The 23,928-nt window shown below is 42.5% G+C and overlaps 1 protein-coding gene across 17 annotated transcripts in view; it reads left to right on the top strand.

Moving 5' to 3' along the window:
* LOC5565116 (neurobeachin) overlaps positions 1–23,928 on the top strand; it is a 415,182-nt gene that overhangs the window by 258,297 nt on the left and 132,957 nt on the right. For 12 of the 17 annotated variants that reach the window (XR_002499236.1, XM_021839344.1, XM_021839334.1 and 9 more), the window contains 8 exons: positions 7,575–7,696; positions 7,760–8,006; positions 8,071–8,217; positions 8,274–8,684; positions 21,507–21,647; positions 21,714–21,850; positions 21,921–21,990; positions 22,060–22,203. Coding sequence is in view for 16 of the 17 variants with exons in the window: in XM_021839344.1 (XP_021695036.1) it covers positions 7,575–7,696; positions 7,760–8,006; positions 8,071–8,217; positions 8,274–8,684; positions 21,507–21,647; positions 21,714–21,850; positions 21,921–21,990; positions 22,060–22,203 (1,419 nt within the window). In the remaining variant the exon portion in view is untranslated. The remainder of the gene's footprint in view (positions 1–7,574; positions 7,697–7,759; positions 8,007–8,070; positions 8,218–8,273; positions 8,685–21,506; positions 21,648–21,713; positions 21,851–21,920; positions 21,991–22,059; positions 22,204–23,928) is intronic. The other 5 variants (XM_021839394.1, XM_021839387.1, XM_021839442.1 and 2 more) reach the window with 1 other exon arrangement.

Raw genomic sequence — 23,928 nt, 5'->3', positions numbered from 1 at the left:
CTTACCCAATTTCTCTAATTGCTGAAGGTTGATTTTGAATGTCATCAATAAATGATGGAGACCTTGGAAGCTCTCACACTTCATGGGAGCAACAGTGAGCAATGCCTTCAAATGTTCCTGGGCGATGAGCTTATGGTTTTCAAATTTTGACTCCAGTATGCCCCAGGCAAGTGCATAGTTAGCAGCAGTAATTTGAATTTGGTTGATCTCACAAAGAGCATCATCTTTCAGCGATGTGCGTAGATAATTAAACTTATCTATCGCACTGAGTTGGTTGTTATCGTGTATCAGTGATCTGAAGTTGTCCCGAAAGTTCATCCATTCTGCCAGCCTTCCTGAAAACTTTGGTAACTTCAATTCAGGATATCTCGTCCGTGATGACTGGTAAGTTTGGGCTTCATCTTTTCGGTCCGCAACAACCTCCGTAGATTCACTGATCTTCGAAAGAAGCGCCTGCTTCAGCCGAAAATATTTATTTTCAAATTCTTTGAAAATCTCTTCATTTTCTCTCCGGCGAGCCTCAGCCATGGCAGCTTGCGCCGAAGTTTCCCCATCAGCAGCCTTCTCCGGGTCTTGGCCAATATCCAGATCATCGGTCAGCACTTCAATGTTCACTCGTAATTCACAGTATTTGTCATACACGTCGTCTAGTTTCTTCATTCGTAAATTAACTGCACTTTTATCCCGATCTTCCTGGTACGTCGACAGAAACTCCTCGATATTCTCCAAAGATATCCACGCATGTCGCTCCTGCTTCACCAGTTGCCTCAGTTCTGGTATCGGCATCGTTGTTGATTAATTTTCACGCACTGTGAATCACCACAACTACAAATCACTCCCGGGACCTCAAGCGACCGAACGATTGACTGTTGACAGACCAAATATACTACCAAATGGTAAATTCTGAGTGAAAGTAAGCAATATCAAAGCGCAATAAATTTTCAAACCGGAGAATCACAAACAACTTCTCCACAGGATGCTACTGACGTGTACAATATCGCATGCATTTAATATTCAATTAGTGCCTAAATTTTCTCTACCGCTCGTAGAGCTTTGGTATAGCTGGTAAGAGGAATGAAGCCAGACTAAACCACCTCAACCACACAATCTCACGCACACTGTACTTATCTGACTTCCTGTTATTGACTCCAGCCGTCCTGGGTTTGGGTAACGATGGTGATGTCCACAGCAGACGAACCAGATCCTCCCCGGGTCCCCACTGCGATCACGCGTGCGTATATCCAAACACCGTCCAACAGCAACAATCAGCAGATAGAGTTTCGGATTGCACACGCGACGAATACTGGTGATACGGTCACTATGTAGAATTTATTAATTACAACGGTAATTAATTAGAAACTAGATTTGATTGTATGGACTGTATTTCTACGTATCAAAAGGGACGCACGATTCACAGATCGTAACCGATTATCTCGACGGTCGATTTATAACTAACTTGCTTCTAATCTATCGAAGCGGGGAGAGCGAATCTTCGTATCGAGTAGCGATACGGGTTGTGTGAAACCTATGTATGGTCACTCAACTAACCGATCTCAGTTATTACAGTGGTGTACAAAATTATAATCAAACTTATATCTTACAGCTCTCTCTACGAAATCATCCAGAAATTCCTATATGGCTATTACTAGCAGTTTAGCAACAACATCTTTTGGGAATATACAGAATTTTATAAAAATTGTTCTCTTTTTCCCTTCTACAGTAGTGTTTTCTTTTTTTCGAAAGTTTTTCAAGATTTTTTTTTTCGTGTGCTTTGAATTTGATCAAAAGGACATCTCTATGAGTTTCTCTAGAAATATAACATGAAATTGCATCACGTAATGTTTCAAACATTATCTTAGTTACTTTCTGGAATTAGAACAGGAATTACAGAGATTATTTTAGGTATTTACTAAAAACATGAACTCTAATCGCAGTACTTAAAATTATTCATGGCTTTCGTGTCAGGATCAGTGCTGTTAAATGTCAATATTATGAAAAAAATAAAATGCTTATAGCACCCTCCCATGCAAAATATCTCACCAGTAAGTTTTGCCAACCGATAGTAATTCGGGAAAGATCACCGGGAAAAAACATTTTCCGATGATTTTTCCCATGGGGAAGAATTATATTAGCAATATTCAATTGTCAAAGTCACGTTAAATTCATGATATTTAACAGCACTGGTTAGGATTATGATATTATGTAGCGTTATTACATAAATGTATCCAATAATGAAAAAAGAGCATCTAGAAGCTTTTTGAGCAATTCCCTCAGTTATTCTTGTTGGATTCCACATGGGAAAGCATTGAGAAATCATAGAAATAATTCCTGAATCAGTTGCAGAACTCCAGACATAGGAGTAAATCCGTAAAAGAGTTTCTTAGGAAATTGCTGTCGAGAAATTAACAGATTTTTTTCTAGGGATACATGCAGAAATGATCCTATAATCTTTCCCCGAATACTATACCTCGAATATCATCATACCCTGAATATTATTTCCCCGAATTATCTTGCCACCAAAATATCCAAAATGAGGAATCGACAAATGAACGCCATGTAGGAATTTCATTGAATAACGAATTGAGATTAAGTACGGCTTCTCTCGTTCATTGGAGGTTATTCTAGATCAAATTGTCTAACCCATATGACAAGAAGAATTTAATGTTCCGGTAATAGAAAACTTCTTATCTTAAGGACTACTACCACTTCAAATTAAACTTTACTCAATGATACTATAACAAAGGTTCTATAGCCAGAAAGCCGCTCGCCCGAATATGATATTCTACTAGATTTGGTTTTGAATGTATGTTTCTGTTATCATAGATTTATCCTTCTTTCAAACATCAGCTATTCGGATAAAGGCCAATCCGAATTCGAACTAAAATCTTAACCGATTTTGTGAGGGTGGTTATATTTACGGCAAATTCATATTTCAAACTAATGGTAATGTTGATATTACTGCATGTATTTTATTTTTATATTGTTGAAGAAAATGTGAGTTCATAATATTCTGGAATGGCTCTATACAAATGCAATTCTAGTCGTATTTATCGGCTTGATTTCTAATATAACTCAAACAGTAACGTCACATTCGGGGTAATGGTTTCCGGAGTACTGATTTTCGAGAAGATGGTTTTTCGGGGTAATGGTATTCGGTAAAGTATTATAGGACCGCTGAAATTATTCCGGATCTCAGGGTTGGCATCAACTCACACAATACGCGCAAAGAACAGACAGAGGCGCGGAAAGTGTATAGACACGAACTCAAAAAGGGCACTCAGCAGGGAAGAGAGTATGAGCGATGCTGACGGAGTGTTTTGCAAAAACATGCTTAAAACACAATTTGACACTTCTTACCTGACAACAATAATTATGTGTGCAACAAGTTGCAAAATGATGATTTTTTCAGCACGAGTTGTACATTTATAAAACGAGGCTTGCCAAGTTGGATAAATACAACGAGTGCTGAAAAAATCGAACTTTGCCACGAGTAGCATACAACATTTTTTGCTATTACGAAAAATTCTGCTTAAGCTGGATCATTACCAAAAGCACAAACATTTCAATAGAAACCACTCGGGCATATATCCATAGTGGTTTCTACGCTCGTGTACATACACGTTACATGTCACCAACACTACTTAGGGAGTGCTGGTGGAAAATATAAACAAAGATCAACTGTTCCTAGTGTAGGGATTGAGAGAGGTACTAGAGAAGATAAAAACTAAGCAGAAGGGCATATAGTTTGAGTAACAAGGAAAACCTGAGCAAACGGGAAGAGAAGAATGACACGTCAGTCTTGTAAAGTGTTTCGAGCGATGAAGTTGCGCTAGAATTGCTCCTGTGGCAATTCGGCTGATTGAGACACTAACTTTGTATATGTCGGTTCCTCCTTCCGGACACTACAATGGCACAGTTGGTAAGTGTATTGTGCGCTCCCAAACATTTGAAGCCCCGGCCTGGAACGGAAGACAGAACGACTTGAGTCGATGCTGATTGCTGTTTTTTCGTTCAGGGTGAGTCGTCATATTTTCGGCACTAAACGGAGGACATGTTGTGTTAATTGTTGATTTTATGCTAGATTGCTGTGATGGAGTTGCGATAAAAGTATTTTAAAATTTGTTTTGTTGCTTGAGTGAATTTAAATGTTTGATAAGATTTTACTTTATTTTATGTTTATGAATGACACAGCGTAATGTAAATAACTAACTTGAAACACAATCAGAAAACAGTATTGTGACAGCGACAGTGAAATACTTCAAGGGAATGCATCAATTCTCCTGAGAGGGTAAAGCAATTCCCCCGAGAGGGTAAAGTAATTCCCCTGAGAGGGTAAATCTGTGAGGAGTGACGAATATGGAATGAGGAGCAAGAAATGAGAAATGAGGAGTGAGGAATGCGAAGAGAGGAATGAGATGTGAGAAGTGAGGAAAATCTAATGAGGAATGAGATGCGATGAATCAGAAGTAAGAAATGAGGTGAGGTGTGAAGGATGAGGAGAGAGGAATGAGGAGCGAGAGTGAGCAGTGAAGAACGAGGAATGAAGAGTGAGAAGTTATAAATTAGGAGTTAGGAATGACGAATGAAGAAGGAAGAATGAGGAATGGGAGATGAGGAGTGAGGAATGAGGAGTGAGAAATGAGAAATGAAGAATGATAAATGAGAAGTTAGGAATGAGGAAAGAGGAGTGAAGAATGGGGAATGAAGTGTAAGAAATGAGCAATGAGAAATGAGGAATGAAGAGTGAGTAATGAGGAATGAAGAATGAGCAATGAAAAGTAAGGAACGAGGAATAAGAGATGAGGAATGGGGAGTGAGAAGTGAGGAATGAGGAATAAGATGTGAAGAGTGAGAATTGAGGAGCGAGGAGTGAAGAATGAGGAATGAGAAATGAGAGGTGATGAATGAAAAGTGAGGAATGAGTAATGAGGAATGAAGAATGAGCAATGAGGAGTATGAAACGAGAAATAAGAGATGAGGAATGAGGTGTGATGAATTAGAAGTTAGAAATGAGGTGAGGTGTGAAGGATGAAGAATGAGGAATGAAGAGTGAGAAATGAAGAGTATGAAATGAAGAATGAGAAATGAGAAGAGAGGAGTGAAGAATGAGGATTGAGGAATATGAAATGAGAAGTGAGGGATCAGAAGTAAGAAATGAGGAGTGAGGAAAGAGGAGTGAGAAATGAGGAATGAGGAATGATAAATTAGGAGTGAAGAATTAGGAAAATCAAACGGCAGTATTTTCCACCAGCAAATTTCCGCATATGTTTGTGACACCGCTCGGCAAGAGCTCAATGTGTAATATCATTTCTGTATTTTTCAATCGCGTAGGATGCGATATAGTAGTATCTACGAATTTCACCAATTTTCTAGTTTACATCATACAGACCCATATTCTCTATTGGAGGACAGAACAGGTAAGACAGTACAGTAGCGGGTTCTGTTGCCACCTTTACGAATGCTGGACGATCCGTTCCCAAACCAGTATTGTGAGATTGGTCAAACGCTTTGCAAAATGCTCTTTGCCAAAAATAGATTTTTTTCTCGGTATCCATGCAAGATATCCTGCTTCGGAAGTAGGGCGCATCAGAGAACCGAATGCACCGAATGGTATCTCGCATAGATTTTGGAAACAATTCAACTTCGGTGAAAAACCACCAGTCTTGCATCTGGATCGCACATCAGATTGATTCTATATCTATGGCAGAATCTTCTTCTTTTTCTTTCTGGCGTCACGTCCCCACTGGGACAAAGCCTGCTTCTCAGCTTAGTGTTCTTATGAGCACTTCCACAGTTATTAACTGAGAGCTTACTATGCCAATGACCATTTTTGCATGTGTATATCGTGTGGCAGATACGAAGATACTCTATGCCCTGGGAAGTCGAGAATATTTCCAACCCGAAAAGATCCTCGACCGGTGGGATTCGAACCCACGACCCTCAGCTTGGTCTTGTTGAATAGCTGCGCGTTTACCACTACGGCTATCTGGGCCCCATCTATGGCAGAATACACTGGGATATTTAGCAGACGTCACCTAAACAATACTGAAAAGTGCTACTTTTCAGCACCGAAACCAGTGCTGAAAAGTAGCACTTTTCAGCATTGTTTTTTTTTGTAGCAGACAATGGCCTTGTGCATCTTATCAATGAAAAGTGTATTGATTTGCAAAGGAATCGCAAAAAGGTATTTTTGGAATCGGACCAACGAGAAGATGACGGAAATTGATGTCCTAGACGCCATTTTAGACTTCAGGTTTGTGAAAATCACTTCAAACCGACGCGATATGGATATTTTTAGAACGGGACCGACGATTACAATACAAAAATCGATGTCAATTTCACATATCGGAAGTCGCCACCTTGGATTTCAAAATGGCGTCTTGGACATCGATCGCCGCCATCTGTTCGTCGGTCACTTTCGAAAAATTCAGCGAAATTTTCCAATAGTAGATCTCCCCATTTAGTAGGCACTCCATGAACCACTCAAAATGTATATTAATCATTTTAAAACACTTTGTGTTGAAGGATGCATTACACCTGAGAGAGAGGAGACAGCTCACTGACAGTTGGCATGTTTTCTTACCTTCTTTCTTTATTTCTTGGGTTGTGCACAACGGTCAGATGAACTTAGTTTGGTCAAAATCATATTCACTACTTGTACAACAATTGGTGAATATGAAATAGGATATGAATATGAGAAAAATTAGAAGCAGTTTGGTAATACACAACTACATATAGATTTTAAAACTTTTTAAAACGTGAAATCATCGAAAAACACTTATGCATTTTAATTACGTTTACTTGGCTTTTTCGAATTTCTTGAAGAATTTCTCCGGAAATTCTTTTAGTGGTATCTGCAGGATATGAAAACTCCTCAAATTTCTTTTAAAATTCATTCAACACCTCTCGAATTCGCCCATTTTAGTGTCTAAAGAGATTTCTAGAAATTTTAGCTGGAATTCTTAGAAAGGTTCCCCTTTAAGTTTCTTCATTGCTTTCTTGAACTCATATATGAAGAAAGATATTATTGATTCCTTGAGTATCTCTTCAATGATCTATAAAGAATAGTAGTAGGAATCCCTGGAGGCAATATTAAACATAATTTATAAAAGAAGCTCTACAAAAAATTGCTATAACTGGAAGAGTTCCGGACAAAATTCTGCATTGATGATCATGAGAGAATGCCTTTTGAATCTTTCTAAGAATCCCTTGCAGGTTTCTCGAAAATCTTTGGAAAATTCTTGTAGAAATCGAATTACTTAAAATGTTTTTAAGAATAATTCCTCAAGAGACCTAACAAGGTAATCCTGATGTATTGTGTTGGAATTACTGAATTTTTGTTATTCGCTGGATCATTTATTATTATAGCTATAGTTTTAGGAGATTCTTCGAATTAACATTTGGTAATGGATACTGTGTGAATGCTTTTTGAATCTATTCCATACTATTGAAATCTAATGATATAAATAACTCAGGGCCTAATGGAGATTATATTATGATCTTACAAAAAATTATTTCAAAATAGCAAAATTTTGATGTCATGTTTTAAACAACTCTACTTTCCATTGCAACAGGCCGTCGTACTACCACCTCTAGCGAAATGGCCTTACGAAAGCGGGTTCACCTTCACCACGTGGTTCCGGCTGGATCCAATCAACTCGGTCAATATCGAACGCGAGAAGCCCTACCTATACTGGTAAGTTTCGTAGTCAAACGGCTCATATTTAAAAATTAACGGAAACTTTTCCATTCCACACAGCTTCAAAACGTCCAAGGGCGTCGGCTACACGGCGCACTTCGTCGGCAACTGCCTGGTGCTGACGTCGATGAAGGTCAAGGGCAAGGGTTTCCAGCACTGCGTCAAGTACGAGTTCCAACCGCGCAAGTGGTACATGATCGCCATCGTGTACATCTACAACCGCTGGACCAAGAGTGAGATCAAGTGCCTGGTCAACGGTCAGCTCGCGTCCAGCACCGAGATGGCCTGGTTCGTGTCGACCAACGATGTGAGTATCCAGGTCTACCACGGTTCTTCGGATAGATTTGTATTGATTGTCGTATCCTCAACAGCCCTTCGACAAGTGCTACATCGGTGCCACGCCGGAACTAGACGAAGAGCGGGTATTCTGCGGCCAAATGGCCGCAATCTACCTGTTTAGCGAGGCCCTGACGACGCAGCAGATCTGCGCCATGCATCGGTTAGGTCCCGGCTACAAGGTAAGTGTTCTCGAACCCTTCAAACCCCGATCGATCTTACAACGATTCCCCTTCAGTCCCAGTTCCGGTTCGACAACGAGTGCTACCTGAACCTGCCGGACAACCACAAGCGGGTGAGTTTCGAGGCAGCCGCGATCGGAGGTGGTGGCAGCGGCGGACTCGGCGGCCCTTCCGCCGTTGCATCCTCCGGCGCCCTATCGTCCCTCTCGCCGACGCCCCCGGCTCCGATCGAATCCAACATCCATCGGAACTTGGTGGCCAACGCTGCCGCCAAATCAGCCCTGACCACGGGGACCGCCGCCGCCGCCGGCACCACTGGCAACACTGCCGCTAGTGGTGCTTCGGGCGGTTCCGGTCCGGCTACTGCTGGAACTGCCGCCGGTTCCAGCGGTGCTGCGGTCGCCACTCTGGGCGGTGGCAGCGGCATTATGCTAGACGCTTCCGGCGAACCGTTTGATTTTGGCTCTGTAAGCATGCTTTTTGTGTTACTTTATTTTCGGTTTACGTTTAGTTTTAAGGTTATGTTCATACTTTTCCTCCCTGAGTTACACTGTGCAGTTGACTCCTGTGCTGTCCCGGGCTTCAAGACATTCAGACAATCAGGTTGAAAAAACGTGTTCTTAGCTTGTATGTGTGCGATTGGAACGCGAATATGAGTGTTTGTGTGAGTAATACATGCCAAACGTTTAAGTTATCGCACCAGTTATGGTCATATAGATTCCATTATTGATAATTCTTTAATCGTTTTACCAAGTAATTTATGATAAGTATGTTCTACTGTATGAATGTGTGATGTGAAAGCGAACATAGCTAAGTGGAATAAAACATTTATCCCTATATCATAGCTTGCATGACGTTATTATTACAATTCAGTGAATTTTAGTTCTATTATGCTTATATTATGAACCAACAATGACTAGAATGGAAACAAGGACTGTTGAAAAGAAATAAATTTAATCACAGCTTTATGGAAAAATACAACAACATGTAACAAGAATGACTGTTTGCTGAATGACCATTCCAATCTTCCTCTGGAAAAATCCCAATCTTCCTCTGGAAAAAGCTCAATCTTGTCTTGGAAAGATTCCAATCTTTCTCTAGGAAGGTCCCAATATACCTCTGGGAAGATCCCAATCTTCCTCTGCCAAAATTCCAATCTTCCTCTGGGACGATTCCAATCTTCCTCTGGAAAAATCCCAATCTTCCTCTGGGAAGATTCCAATCTTCCTCTGAGAAGATCCCAATCTTCCTCTGGGTAAATTTCAATTTTTCTCTGGGAAGATTCCAATCTTCCTCTGGAAAGGTCCCAATCTTCCTCTGGGAAAATTCGAGTCTTCCTCTGGGAAGATTTCAATCTTCCTCTGGGAACATTCCAATCTTCATCTGGTAAGATTCCAATCTTCCTCTGGGAAGATCCCAATCTTCCTCTAGGAAGATCCCAATCTTCCTCTGAGAAGATCCCAATCTTCCTCTGGGAAGATCCCAATCATCAGCATGGAAGATCCCTATCTTCCTCTGAGAAGATCCCAATCTTTCTCTGGGAAGATCCCAATCGTCATCTGAGAAGATCCCAAACTTCCTCTGAGAAGAACACAATCTTTCTCTGGGAAGATCCCAATCGTCATCTGTGAAGATCCCCAACTTCCACTGGGAAGATCCCAATCTTCCTCTGAAAAGATCCCAATCTTCCTCGGAGAAGATCCCAATCTTCCTCTGAGAAATTCCCAATCTTCCTCTGAGAAATTCCCAATCTTCCTCTGGGAAGATCCCAATCTTCCTTTGTGAAGATCCCAGTCTTCCTCTGGTAAGATTACAGTCTTCCTCTGAGAAGATTCCAATCTTCCTTTAGGAAGATCCCAATCTACCTTTGGAAAGATCCCAATCTTCCTCTGGGAAGATCCCAATCTTCCACTGAGAAGATCCCAATCTTCCTCTGGGAAGATCCCAATCATCCGCATGAAAGATCCCAATCTTCCGCATGGAACATCCCAATCTTCCTCTGAGATGATCTTAATCTTCCTCTGGGAAGATTCCAATCTTCCTCTGGGAAGATTCCAATCTTCCTCTGGGAAGAATCCAATCTTCCTCTGGGAAGATTCCAATCTTTCTCTGGGAAGATTCCAATCTTCCTCTGGGAAGATCCCAATCTTCCTCTGAGAAGAACACAATCTTTCTCTGGGAAGATCCCAATCGTCATCTGTGAAGATCCCCAACTTCCACTGGGAAGATCCCAATCTTCCTCTGAAAAGATCCCAATCTTCCTCGGAGAAGATCCCAATCTTCCTCTGAGAAATTCCCAATCTTCCTCTGAGAAATTCCCAATCTTCCTCTGGGAAGATCCCAATCTTCCTTTGTGAAGATCCCAGTCTTCCTCTGGTAAGATTACAGTCTTCCTCTGAGAAGATTCCAATCTTCCTTTAGGAAGATCCCAATCTACCTTTGGAAAGATCCCAATCTTCCTCTGGGAAGATCCCAATCTTCCACTGAGAAGATCCCAATCTTCCTCTGGGAAGATCCCAATCATCCGCATGAAAGATCCCAATCTTCCGCATGGAACATCCCAATCTTCCTCTGAGATGATCTTAATCTTCCTCTGGGAAGATTCCAATCTTCCTCTGGGAAGATTCCAATCTTCCTCTGGGAAGAATCCAATCTTCCTCTGGGAAGATTCCAATCTTTCTCTGGGAAGATTCCAATCTTCCTCTGGGAAGATTCCAATCTTCCTCTGGGAAGATTCCAATCTTCCTCTGGGAAGATCCCAATCTTCCTCTGGGAAGATCCCAATCTTCCTCTGAGAAGATCCCAATCTTCCTCTGGGAAGATTCCAATCTTCCTCTGGGAAGATTCCAATCTTCCTCTGGGAAGATTCCAATCTTCCTCTGGGAAGATTCCAATCTTCCTCTGGGAAGATTCCAATCTTCCTCTGGGAAGATTCCAATCTTCATCTGGGAAGATCCCAATCTTCCTCTGGGAAGATCCCAATCTTCCTCTGGGAAGATCCCAATCTTCCTCTGGGAAGATCCCAATCTTCCTCTGGGAAGATCCCAATCTTCCTCTGGGAAGATCCCAATCTTCCTCTGGGAAGATCCCAATCTTCCTCTGGGAAGATCCCAATCTTCCTCTGGGAAGATCCCAATCTTCCTCTGGGAAGATCCCAATCTTCCTCTGGAAAGATCCCAATCTTCCTCTGGGAAGATCCCAATTTTCCTCTGGGAAGATCCCAATCTTCCTCTGGGAAGATCCCAATCTTCATCTGGGAAGATTCCAATCTTCCTCTGGGAAGATTCCAATCTTCCGCTGGGAAGATTCCAATCTTCCTCTGGGAAGATTCCAATCTTCCTCTGGGAAGATTCCAATCTTCCTCTGGGAAGATTCCAATCTTCCTCTAAGAAGATCCCAATCTTCCTCTGGGAAGATCCCAATATTCCTCTGGGAAGATCCCAATCTTCCTTTGGGAAGATTCCAATCTTCCTCTGGGAAGATCCCAATCTTCCTCTGGGAAGATCCCAATCTTCCTCTGGGAAGATCCCAATCTTCCTCTGGGAAGATCCCAATCTTCCTCTGAGAAGATTCCAATCTTCCTCTGGGAAAATTTCAATCTTCCTCTGGGAAGATTCCAATCGTCCTCTGGGAAGATTCCAATCTTCCTCCGGGAAGATTTCTATCTTATTCTGGGAAGATCCCAATCTTCCTCTGGGAAGATCCCAATCTTCCTCTGGGAAGATTCCAATCTTCCTCTGGGAAGATTCCAATCTTCCTCTGGGAAGATTCCAATCTTCCTCTGGGAAGATTCCAATCTTCCTCTGGGAAGATTCCAATCTTCCTCTGGGAAGATTCCAATCTTCCTCTGAGAAATTCCCAATCTTCCTCTGGGAAGATTCCAATCTTCCTCTGGGAAGATTCCAATCTTCCTCTGGGAAGATTCCAATCTTCCTCTGGGAAGATTCCAATCTTCCTCTGGGAAGATTCCAATCTTCCTCTGGGAAGATCCCAATCTTCCTCTGGGAAGATCCCAATCTTCCTCTGGGAAGATCCCAATCTTCCTCTGGGAAGATCCCAATCTTCCTCTGGAAAGATCCCAATCTTCCTCTGGGAAGATCCCAATCTTCCTCTGGGAAGATCCCAATCTTCCTCTGGGAAGATCCCAATCTTCCTCTGGGAAGATCCCAATCTTCCTCTGGGAAGATCCCAATCTTCCTCTGGGAAGATCCCAATCTTCCTCTGGGAAGATCCCAATCTTCATCTGGGAAGATTCCAATCTTCCTCTGGGAAGATTCCAATCTTCCTCTGGGAAGATTCCAATCTTCCTCTGGGAAGATTCCAATCTTCCTCTGGGAAGATTCCAATCTTCCTCTGGGAAGATTCCAATCTTCCTCTGGGAAGATTCCAATCTTCCTCTGGGAAGATTCCAATCTTCCTCTGGGAAGATTCCAATCTTCCTCTGGGAAGATTCCAATCGTCCTCTGGGAAGATTCCAATCGTCCTCTGGGAAGATTCCAATCTTCCTCTGGGAAGATTTCTATCTTATTCTGGGAAGATCCCAATCTTCCTCTGAGAAATTCCCAATCTTCCTCTGGGAAGATCCCAATCTTCCTCTGGGAAGATCCCAATCTTCATCTGGGAAGATTCCAATCTTCCTCTGGGAAGATTCCAATCTTCCGCTGGGAAGATTCCAATCTTCCTCTGGGAAGATTCCAATCTTCCTCTGGGAAGATTCCAATCTTCCTCTGGGAAGATTCCAATCTTCCTCTAAGAAGATCCCAATCTTCCTCTGGGAAGATCCCAATATTCCTCTGGGAAGATCCCAATCTTCCTTTGGGAAGATTCCAATCTTCCTCTGGGAAGATCCCAATCTTCCTCTGGGAAGATCCCAATCTTCCTCTGGGAAGATCCCAATCTTCCTCTGAGAAGATTCCAATCTTCCTCTGGGAAAATTTCAATCTTCCTCTGGGAAGATTCCAATCGTCCTCTGGGAAGATTCCAATCTTCCTCTGGGAAGATTTCTATCTTGTTCTGGGAAGATCCCAATCTTCCTCTGAGAAATTCCCAATCTTCCTCTGGGAAGATCCCAATCTTCCTCTGGGAAGATCCCAATCTTCATCTGGGAAGATTCCAATCTTCCTCTGGGAAGATTCCAATCTTCCTCTGGAAAGATTCCAATCTTCCTCTGGGAAAATTCCAATCTTCCTCTGGGAAGATTCCAATCGTCCTCTGGGAAGATTCCAATCTTCCTCTGGGAAGATTCCAATCGTCCTCTGGGAAGATTCCAATCGTCCTCTGGGAAGATTCCAATCTTCCTCTGGGAAGATTTCTATCTTATTCTGGGAAGATCCCAATCTTCCTCTGAGAAATTCCCAATCTTCCTCTGGGAAGATCCCAATCTTCCTCTGGGAAGATCCCAATCTTCATCTGGGAAGATTCCAATCTTCCTCTGGGAAGATTCCAATCTTCCTCTGGAAAGATTCCAATCTTCCTCTGGGAAGATTCCAATCTTCCTCTGGGAAGATTCCAATCTTCCTCTGGGAAGATTCCAATCTTCCTCTAAGAAGATCCCAATCTTCCTCTGGGAAGATCCCAATCTTCCTTTGGGAAGATTCCAATCTTCCTCTGGGAAGATCCCAATCTTCCTCTGGGAAGATCCCAATCTTCATCTGGGAAGATTCCAATCTTCCTCTGGGAAGATTCCAATCTTCCTCTGGAAAGATTCCAATCTTCCTCTGGGAAAATTCCAATCTTCCTCTGGGAAGATTCCAATCGTCCTCTGGGAAGATTCCAATCTTCCTCTGGGAAGATTCCAATCGTCCTCTGGGAAGATTCCAATCGTCCTCTGGGAAGATTCCAATCTTCCTCTGGGAAGATTTCTATCTTATTCTGGGAAGATCCCAATCTTCCTCTGAGAAATTCCCAATCTTCCTCTGGGAAGATCCCAATCTTCCTCTGGGAAGATCCCAATCTTCATCTGGGAAGATTCCAATCTTCCTCTGGGAAGATTCCAATCTTCCGCTGGGAAGATTCCAATCTTCCTCTGGGAAGATTCCAATCTTCCTCTGGGAAGATTCCAATCTTCCTCTGGGAAGATTCCAATCTTCCTCTAAGAAGATCCCAATCTTCCTCTGGGAAGATCCCAATATTCCTCTGGGAAGATCCCAATCTTCCTTTGGGAAGATTCCAATCTTCCTCTGGGAAGATCCCAATCTTCCTCTGGGAAGATCCCAATCTTCCTCTGGGAAGATCCCAATCTTCCTCTGGGAAGATCCCAATCTTCCTCTGAGAAGATTCCAATCTTCCTCTGGGAAAATTTCAATCTTCCTCTGGGAAGATTCCAATCGTCCTCTGGGAAGATTCCAATCTTCCTCCGGGAAGATTTCTATCTTATTCTGGGAAGATCCCAATCTTCCTCTGGGAAGATCCCAATCTTCCTCTGGGAAGATTCCAATCTTCCTCTGGGAAGATTCCAATCTTCCTCTGGGAAGATTCCAATCTTCCTCTGGGAAGATTCCAATCTTCCTCTGGGAAGATTCCAATCTTCCTCTGGGAAGATTCCAATCTTCCTCTGGGAAGATTCCAATCTTCCTCTGAGAAATTCCCAATCTTCCTCTGGGAAGATTCCAATCTTCCTCTGGGAAGATTCCAATCTTCCTCTGGGAAGATTCCAATCTTCCTCTGGGAAGATTCCAATCTTCCTCTGGGAAGATTCCAATCTTCCTCTGGGAAGATCCCAATCTTCCTCTGGGAAGATCCCAATCTTCCTCTGGGAAGATCCCAATCTTCCTCTGGGAAGATCCCAATCTTCCTCTGGAAAGATCCCAATCTTCCTCTGGGAAGATCCCAATCTTCCTCTGGGAAGATCCCAATCTTCCTCTGGGAAGATCCCAATCTTCCTCTGGGAAGATCCCAATCTTCCTCTGGGAAGATCCCAATCTTCCTCTGGGAAGATCCCAATCTTCATCTGGGAAGATTCCAATCTTCCTCTGGGAAGATTCCAATCTTCCTCTGGGAAGATTCCAATCTTCCTCTGGGAAGATTCCAATCTTCCTCTGGGAAGATTCCAATCTTCCTCTGGGAAGATTCCAATCTTCCTCTGGGAAGATTCCAATCTTCCTCTGGGAAGATTCCAATCGTCCTCTGGGAAGATTCCAATCGTCCTCTGGGAAGATTCCAATCTTCCTCTGGGAAGATTTCTATCTTATTCTGGGAAGATCCCAATCTTCCTCTGAGAAATTCCCAATCTTCCTCTGGGAAGATCCCAATCTTCCTCTGGGAAGATCCCAATCTTCATCTGGGAAGATTCCAATCTTCCTCTGGGAAGATTCCAATCTTCCGCTGGGAAGATTCCAATCTTCCTCTGGGAAGATTCCAATCTTCCTCTGGGAAGATTCCAATCTTCCTCTAAGAAGATCCCAATCTTCCTCTAAGAAGATCCCAATCTTCCTCTGGGAAGATCCCAATATTCCTCTGGGAAGATCCCAATCTTCCTTTGGGAAGATTCCAATCTTCCTCTGGGAAGATCCCAATCTTCCTCTGGGAAGATCCCAATCTTCCTCTGGGAAGATCCCAATCTTCCTCTGAGAAGATTCCAATCTTCCTCTGGGAAAATTTCAATCTTCCTCTGGGAAGATTCCAATCGTCCTCTGGGAAGATTCCAATCTTCCTCTGGGAAGATTTCTATCTTGTTCTGGGAAGATCCCAATCTTCCTCTGAGAAATTCCCAATCTTCCTCTGGGAAGATCCCAATCTTCCTCTGGGAAGATCCCAATCTTCATCTGGGAAGATTCCAATCTTCCTCTGGGAAGATCCCAATCTTCCTCTGAGAAGATTCCAATCTTCCTCTGGGAAAATTTCAATCTTCCTCTGGGAAGATTCCAATCGTCCTCTGGGAAGATTCCAATCTTCCTCTGGGAAGATTCCAATCGTCCTCTGGGAAGATTCCAATCGTCCTCTGGGAAGATTCCAATCTTCCTCTGGGAAGATTTCTATCTTATTCTGGGAAGATCCCAATCTTCCTCTGAGAAATTCCCAATCTTCCTCTGGGAAGATCCCAATCTTCCTCTGGGAAGATCCCAATCTTCATCTGGGAAGATTCCAATCTTCCTCTGGGAAGATTCCAATCTTCCTCTGGAAAGATTCCAATCTTCCTCTGGGAAGATTCCAATCTTCCTCTGGGAAGATTCCAATCTTCCTCTGGGAAGTTTCCAATCTTCCTCTGGGAAGATTCCAATCTTCCTCTGGGAAGATTCCAATCTTCCTCTGGGAAGATTCCAATCTTCCTCTGGGAAGATTCCAATCTTCCTCTGGGAAGATCCCAATCTTCCTCTGGGAAGATCCCAATCTTCCTCTGGGAAGATCCCAATCTTCCTCTGGGAAGATCCCAATCTTCCTCTGGGAAGATCCCAATCTTCCTCTGGGAAGATCCCAATCTTCATCTGGTAAGATTCCAATCTTCCTCTGGGAAGATTCCAATCTTCCGCTGGGAAGATTCCAATCTTCCTCTGGGAAGATTCCAATCTTCCTCTGGGAAGATTCCAATCTTCCTCTGAGAAGATCCCAATCTTCCTCTGGGAAGATCCCAATATTCCTCTGGGAAGATCCCAATCTTCCTTTGGGAAGATTCCAATCTTCCTCTAAGAAGATCCCAATCTTCCTCTGGGAAGATCCCAATCTTCCTCTGGGAAGATCCCAATCTTCCTCTGAGAAGATTCCAATCTTCCTCTGGGAAAATTTCAATCTTCCTTTGGGAAGATTCCAATCGTCCTCTGGGAAGATTCCAATCGTCCTCTGGGAAGATTCCAATCTTCCTCTGGGAAGATTTCTATCTTATTCTGGGAAGATCCCAATCTTCCTCTGGGAAGATCCCATTCTTCCTCTGGGAAGATTCCAATCTTCCTTTGGGAAGATTCCAATCTTCTTCTAGGAAGATTCCAATCGTCCTCTGGGAAGATTACAATCTTCCTCTGGGAAGATTTCTATCTTATTCTGGGAAGATCCCAATCTTCCTCTGGGAAGATTCAAATCTTCCTATGGGAAGATTCCAATCTTCCTCTGGAAAGATTTCCATCTTCCTCTGCGAATATTCCAATCTTTCTCTGAGAAGATTCCAATCTTCCTCTGATAAAGCCCAATCTACCTCTGATAAAGATCAATCTTCCTCTGGGAAGATCCCAATTTCCTCTGAGAAGATTCCAATCTTCCTCTGGGAAGATTCCAATCTTCCTCTGGGAAGATCCCAATCTTCCTCTGAGAAGATCCCAATCTTCCTCTGAGAAGATCCCAATCTTCCTCTGGGAAGATCCCAATCTTCCTCTGGGAAGATCCCAATCTTCCTCTGGGAAGATCCCAATCTTCCTCTGGGAAGATCCCAATCTTCCTCTGGGAAGATCCCAATCTTCCTCTGGGAAGATCCCAATCTTCCTCTGGGAAGATCCCAATCTTCCTCTGGGAAGATCCCAATCTTCCTCTGGGAAGATCCCAATCTTCCTCTGGGAAGATCCCAATCTTCCTCTGAGAAGATCCCAATCTTCCTCTGAGAAGATCCCAATCTTCCTCTGGGAAGATCCCAATATTCCTCTGGGAAGATCCCAATCTTCCTCTGGGAAGATCCCAATCTTCCTCTGGGAAGATCCCAATCTTCCTCTGGGAAGATCCCAATCTTCCTCTGGGAAGATCCCAATCTTCCTCTGGGTAGATCCCAATCTTCCTCTGGGAAGATCCCAATCTTCCTCTGGGAAGATCCCAATCTTCCTCTGGGAAGATCCCAATCTTCCTCTGAGAAGATCCCAATCTTCCTCTGGGAAAATTCCAATCTTCCTTTGGGAAGATTCCAATCGTCCTCTGGGAAGATTCCAATCGTCCTCTGGGAAGATTCCAAACTTCCTCTGGGAAGATTTCTATCTTATTCTGGGAAGATCCCAATCTTCCTCTGGGAAGATCCCAATCTTCCTCTGGGAAGATCCCAATCTTCCTCTGGGAAGATCCCAATCTTCCTCTGGGAAGATCCCAATCTTCCTCTGGGAAGATCCCAATCTTCCTCTGAGAAGATTCCAATCTTCCTTTGGGAAGATTCCAATCTTCTTCTAGGAAGATTCCAATCGTCCTCTGGGAAGATCCCAATCTTCCTCTGGGAAGATTTCTATCTTATTCTGGGAAGATCCCAATCTTCCTCTGGGAAGATTCAAATCTTCCTATGGGAAGATTCCAATCTTCCTCTGGAAAGATTCCCATCTTCCTCTGCGAATATTCCAATCTTTCTCTGAGAAGATTCCAATCTTCCTCTGGGAAAATTCCAATCTTCCTTTGGGAAGATTCCAATCTTCCTCTGGTAAGATCCCAAACATCCTCTGGGAAGATCCCAATCTTCCTCTGATAAAGCCCAATCTTCCTCTGGGAAGATCCCAATCTTCCTCTGAGAAGATTCCAATCTTCCTCTGGGAAAATTCCAATCTTCCTCTGGGAAGATCCCAATCTTCCTCTGAGAAGATTCCAATCTTTCTCTGAGAAGATCCCAATCTTCCTCTGAGAAGATTCCAATCTTTCTCTGAGAAGATTCCAATCTTCCTCTGGGAAAATTCCAATCTTCCTTTGGGATGATTCCAATCTTCCACTGGTAAGATCCCAAACTTCTTCTGGGAAGATCCCAATCTTACTCTGATAAAGCCCAATCTTCCTCTGGGAAGATCCCAATCTTCCTCTGAGAAGATTCCAATCTTCCTCTGGGAAGATTCCAATCTTCCTTTCGGAGGATTCCAATACTTCTCTGGGAAGATTCTAATCTTCCTCTGAAGAGATTCCAATCTTCCTCTGGGAAGATTCCAAACGTACTCTGGAAAGATTCCAATCTTCCTCTGGGAAGATTCCAATCGTCCTCTGGGAAGATTTCAATCTTCCTCTGGGAAGATTTATATCTTATTCTGGAAAGATTCCAATCTTCCTCTGCGAATATTCCAATCTTTCTCTGAGAAGATTCCAATCTTCGTTTGGGAAGATTTCTATCTTCCTCTGGGAAGATCCCAATCTTCCTCTGGGAAGATCCCAATCTTCCTCTGGGAAGATCCCAATCTTCCTCTGGGAAGATCCCAATCTTCCTCTGGGAAAATGCCAATCTTCCTCTGAGAAGATTCCAATCTTCTTCTGGGAAAATTCCAATCTTCCTTTGGGAAGATTCCCATCTTTCTCTGGAAAGATTCCAATCTTCCTCTGGGAAGATTTCTATCTTATTTTGAGAAGAACCCAATCTTCCTATGGGAAAATTCCAATCTTTTTCTGGAAAGATCCCAATCTTCCTCTGGGAAGATCCCAATCTTCCTCTGAGAAGATTCCAATCTTCCTCTGGGAAAATTCCAATCTTCCTTTGGGAAGATTCCAATCTTCCTCTGGGAAGATTCCAAACGTACTCTGGGAAGATTCCAATCTTCCTCTGGGAAGATTTAAATCGTCCTCTGGGAAGATTCCAATCTTCCTCTGGGAAGATTTCTATCTTACTCTGGAAAGATTCCAATCTTCCTCTGCGAATATTCCAATCTTATTCTGAGAAGATTCCAATCTTCCTCTGGGAAAATTCCAATCTTCCTTTGGGAAGATTCCAATCTTCCTCTGGTAAGATCCCAATCTTCCTCTGGGAAAATTCCAATATTACTTTGGGAAGATTCCAATCTTCCTCTGGGAAGATTTCAATCTTCCTCTGGGAAGATTTCAATCTTCCTCTGGGAAGATTCCAATCTTCCTCTGGGAAGATTCCAATCTTCCTCTGGGAAGATTCCAATCTTCCTCTGGGAAGATTCCAATCTTCCTCTGGGAAGATTCCAATCTTCCTCTGGGAAGATTCCAATCTTCCTCTGGGAAGATTCCAATCTTCCTCTGAGAAGCTTCCAATCTTCCTCTGGGAAGATCCCAATCGTCCTCTGGGAAGATCCCAATCTTCCTTCAGGAAAATATCAATCTTCCTTCAGGAAAAAATCAATCTTCCTTTAGTTAGATCCCATTCTTCCACTGGGAACATCCCAATCTTTCTACGGGAAGATCCCTATCTTCCTCCGGGAAGGTCCAATCTTCCTCTGGGAAGATCTCAATCTTTCTTTAGGAAAATCTCAATCTTCCTTTAAGAAAATCCAAATTTTCCTTTAGTTAGATCCCATTCTTCCACTAGGAAGATTCCAATCTTTCTACGGGAAGATCCCTATCTTCCTCCGGGAAGATCCCAATCTTTCTCTGGAAAGATCCCAATCTTCCTTTAGGAAAATCTCAGTCTTCCTTTAAGAAAATCCAAATTTTCCTTTAGTTAGATCCCATTCTTCCACTGGGAACATCCCAATCTTTCTACGGGAAGATCCCTATCTTCCTCCGGGAAGGTCCAATCTTCCTCTGGGAAGATCTCAATCTTTCTTTAGGAAAATCTCAATCTTCCTTTAAGAAAATCCAAATTTTCCTTTAGTTAGATCCCATTCTTCCACTAGGAAGATTCCAATCTTTCTACGGGAAGATCCATATCTTCCTCCGGGAAGATCCCAATCTTTCTCTGGAAAGATCCCAATCTTCCTTTAGGAAAATCTCAGTCTTCCTTTAGTTAGATCCCATTCTTCTTCTGAGAAGATCTCAATCTTCCTCTGGGATGATTCCAATCTTCTTCTAGGAGGGTTTCAATCTTCCTTTGGGAAGATTCCAATCTTCCTCTGGGGAGATCCCAATTTTCCTCTGGAAAGATGCAATCCTCCTCTTGGAAGATTCCAATCTTCTTCTGGGAAGATTCCAATCTTCCTTTGGGAAGATTCCAATTTTCCTCTGGGAAGATCCCAATCTTCCTCTGGGAAGATCCCAATCTTCCTCCAAGAAGATTCCAATCTTCCTCTGGAAAGATGCCAATCTTTCTCCGGGAAGATCTTATGTTATTAAAAATGAATTAAAACTTTAAAGTTTTGACAGACAATGCCAATGCAGTTATGGTAGAAGAATAGTTTTGAATTGGCCTAAAATGGAACTAGAATAACAATTGAACCTTAATGGAAAAGCAAACAAAAATGGAAGGCCATACCCGAGTAACACACATGTTATAATTGTGTATTATCAACTTAAATATGACTATTTTTGATCATATATAAGTTTATAATACACAATTATAACATGTGTGTTGCTGGGGTAATTAATTTATATTTTAGTTACCTTAGCATGAAGCAAAGTAGAAATCCTTGCGGAATGATCTTGTGTAATTTAGTGTTAGTCAATGTATGAGTGGTCATAGTTTTAGATATGATTTCTGTTTCCAATTCAACTTTTACTAATCCCACTCCGATTCACCATAGGTACTGTACGACGGCAAACTGTCCAGTGCTATCGTGTTCATGTACAATCCGGTGGCCACCGATGGCCAACTGTGTCTGCAATCAGCCCCCAAGGGCAACCTGTCCTACTTTGTACATACGCCCCATTCGCTCATGCTTCAGGTGAGTCATATAATCGGCTAATTCCGCACTCATATGAATTAATACGATTTTTTTGTGATTTCTCAGGATGTCAAAGCCGTAGTTACGCACTCGATTCACTGTACGCTCAATTCGATCGGCGGCATCCAGGTCCTGTTTCCGCTGTTCTCCCAACTGGATATGCCCTACGAGGGTACTGATGTCAAAAAGGATCCAACTCTGTGGTGAGTTGATTTACGAAAATAATTGATGAAGTGAAAATTCTAATAGTTTTCATCGGTCTTTTTCCTACAGTGCAAAGTTGCTTGGATTCATCTGCGAACTGGTTGAGAGTTCGCAAACCGTTCAACAGCATATGATTCAGGTAAGTGCTAAATGAGAATATGGAAATTTCGTCTCATGAGTACCTTTCATCTCATGGTACCTTCCACAGAATCGTGGTTTCCTGGTGATTTCGTTCATGTTGCAACGCTCGTCCCGGGATCATCTGACGTCCGAAGTGCTCGGATCGTTCCTCAGTCTGACCAAGTATCTGGTCACGTGCCTCTCGGCCAATTCGGATCTGCTGCTGAAACAGGTTTGTATCGCTTTATGCAGTGCTAGCATACTTACACAGGGTTGGGCCTCGTCTTCTGAATTCTACGCAACACCATCCCCCCGTTTTTGAAGAGTAGAACCGAAGAAGACACTCACCATTATCCGATAGGGAAGTTCTAAGAGATTGCCCCTAACCCCCCTAGCTGGACGCTATTCTCTTCGTAGGATAGGGAATGTCGGTCTCTTCTTTTATTTTCCGAATATCCACGCGTTAGAAAACGACTAGATGAACACGTCACACGTCACAGGCACGTAGAATGCAAGCAGTCTTCTACATACACTGGAAAGAAAAAGGTCATGCACGTTTTTGGCTTGAATCGCGTAGAAAATCCTTCGGTGACGGATGATACAGTAAACTCTGTGCTATGGAATAACACGAACCCAACAATAGAACATCATTTGCACTATCATACACTCAATGTAAATAGTCACTAAACTGTATTCTGGTCATCATCAGCAACAAAATATGACAGTGACAGCTGATGACGTTTCAGCTACTGTTGCACTGTTTGCTTACTAACTAATCGAACAATTTGAAACAATGTACTATTGCGAACCATGTGAGGAATCATATCACCGTTCGAACTGGCAACTCATTCAAACGTCAAAATCAATGTTGCCAATTTGATGATCCTACCACCATTTCAAACGTAAACATAATAAACTCAAATAGCACAAAAACCAATTCAACCAGGATAACATAATATTCCACAACAAGCGACCACTCAACCCACGCACGAATCTCAAAATAAAACAAAATCCCTCGTGGAGAGCTTCATCAAAGCTCCCCTCAGTATATTTTCCCGGAACCGACAAGTGTAACTCCCACACTTTACCCCAACCGGTTTAACTCAACACAAAAAGATTGTTTTTCGTTTTCGCATTTTGCGAAACCATTCGAACGGAAATATTCCACTTCCCCAACCCCCAGTACAAAGTGCGTTCGACAGCCCCTAATCTGTGGGAATCTGATTTTTGGGGCTTTTGTTTTGGTATCCGTTGTTTTCGTTCTGTCATTAGTTTAGTTTTCCGTTTCAATCAAAATCAGTTTGTTGCCTTGCGAGGATATTTTTGGAAGTTCATTCTCAGAAACATGGATGTGGGTTGACGAAATCCTTCTCAAATGCGAACCTGTTAAGTCAAGCGACTCATTTGCTGAGTCCTTTTTTGGGACTGTTTGGTAGAAGAATTCCAACAATTGGAAACACTATTTAGAAGTAAGTTCAATTGATTGATACATTTTTGTTTGTTCTGGTTCTTGAAACATCTTATGGTGCCCACAGATGACTCAGACCGTTTGACCAACATTGACTCCGACCCCAAGTTAGTCAAACCAATTTGTGGCCGGTTGACGAACTGTCAGAATTTCTTGCACCAACATTATTCACCATATTTAAAGTAATCTCTGCTCATATAGTGCAGATGTGATTATTAGAGTGGGGCAAATTTTGAAATTTTGGCTCCCTTATGCTCAAACGATTTTAATTGTGGTAAATAGCAGCCTTCCAAAGTTTGAAGTGATTCGGTAGAAATTTGACTGTGCACACGCCTTTTGAAGTTTATATGGAGATTACTATGGAAAACGCCAACCTTTTGTGTTCAGACCTATATCTCTTCGTCATAATATTTTATGGGAAACTGAACAAACTCTTCTCATGTCAAATAATTCCAGCTACAACTTTGCCAAAGACCACATTTTGATCGG

The sequence above is a fragment of the Aedes aegypti genome, chromosome 1 (assembly GCF_002204515.2).
Source record: "Aedes aegypti strain LVP_AGWG chromosome 1, AaegL5.0 Primary Assembly, whole genome shotgun sequence".
NCBI classification, from domain to species: domain Eukaryota; kingdom Metazoa; phylum Arthropoda; class Insecta; order Diptera; family Culicidae; genus Aedes; species Aedes aegypti.
Note: the sequence above shows the minus strand (reverse complement) of the source record. Positions and strands in the feature narration are given on the sequence as shown.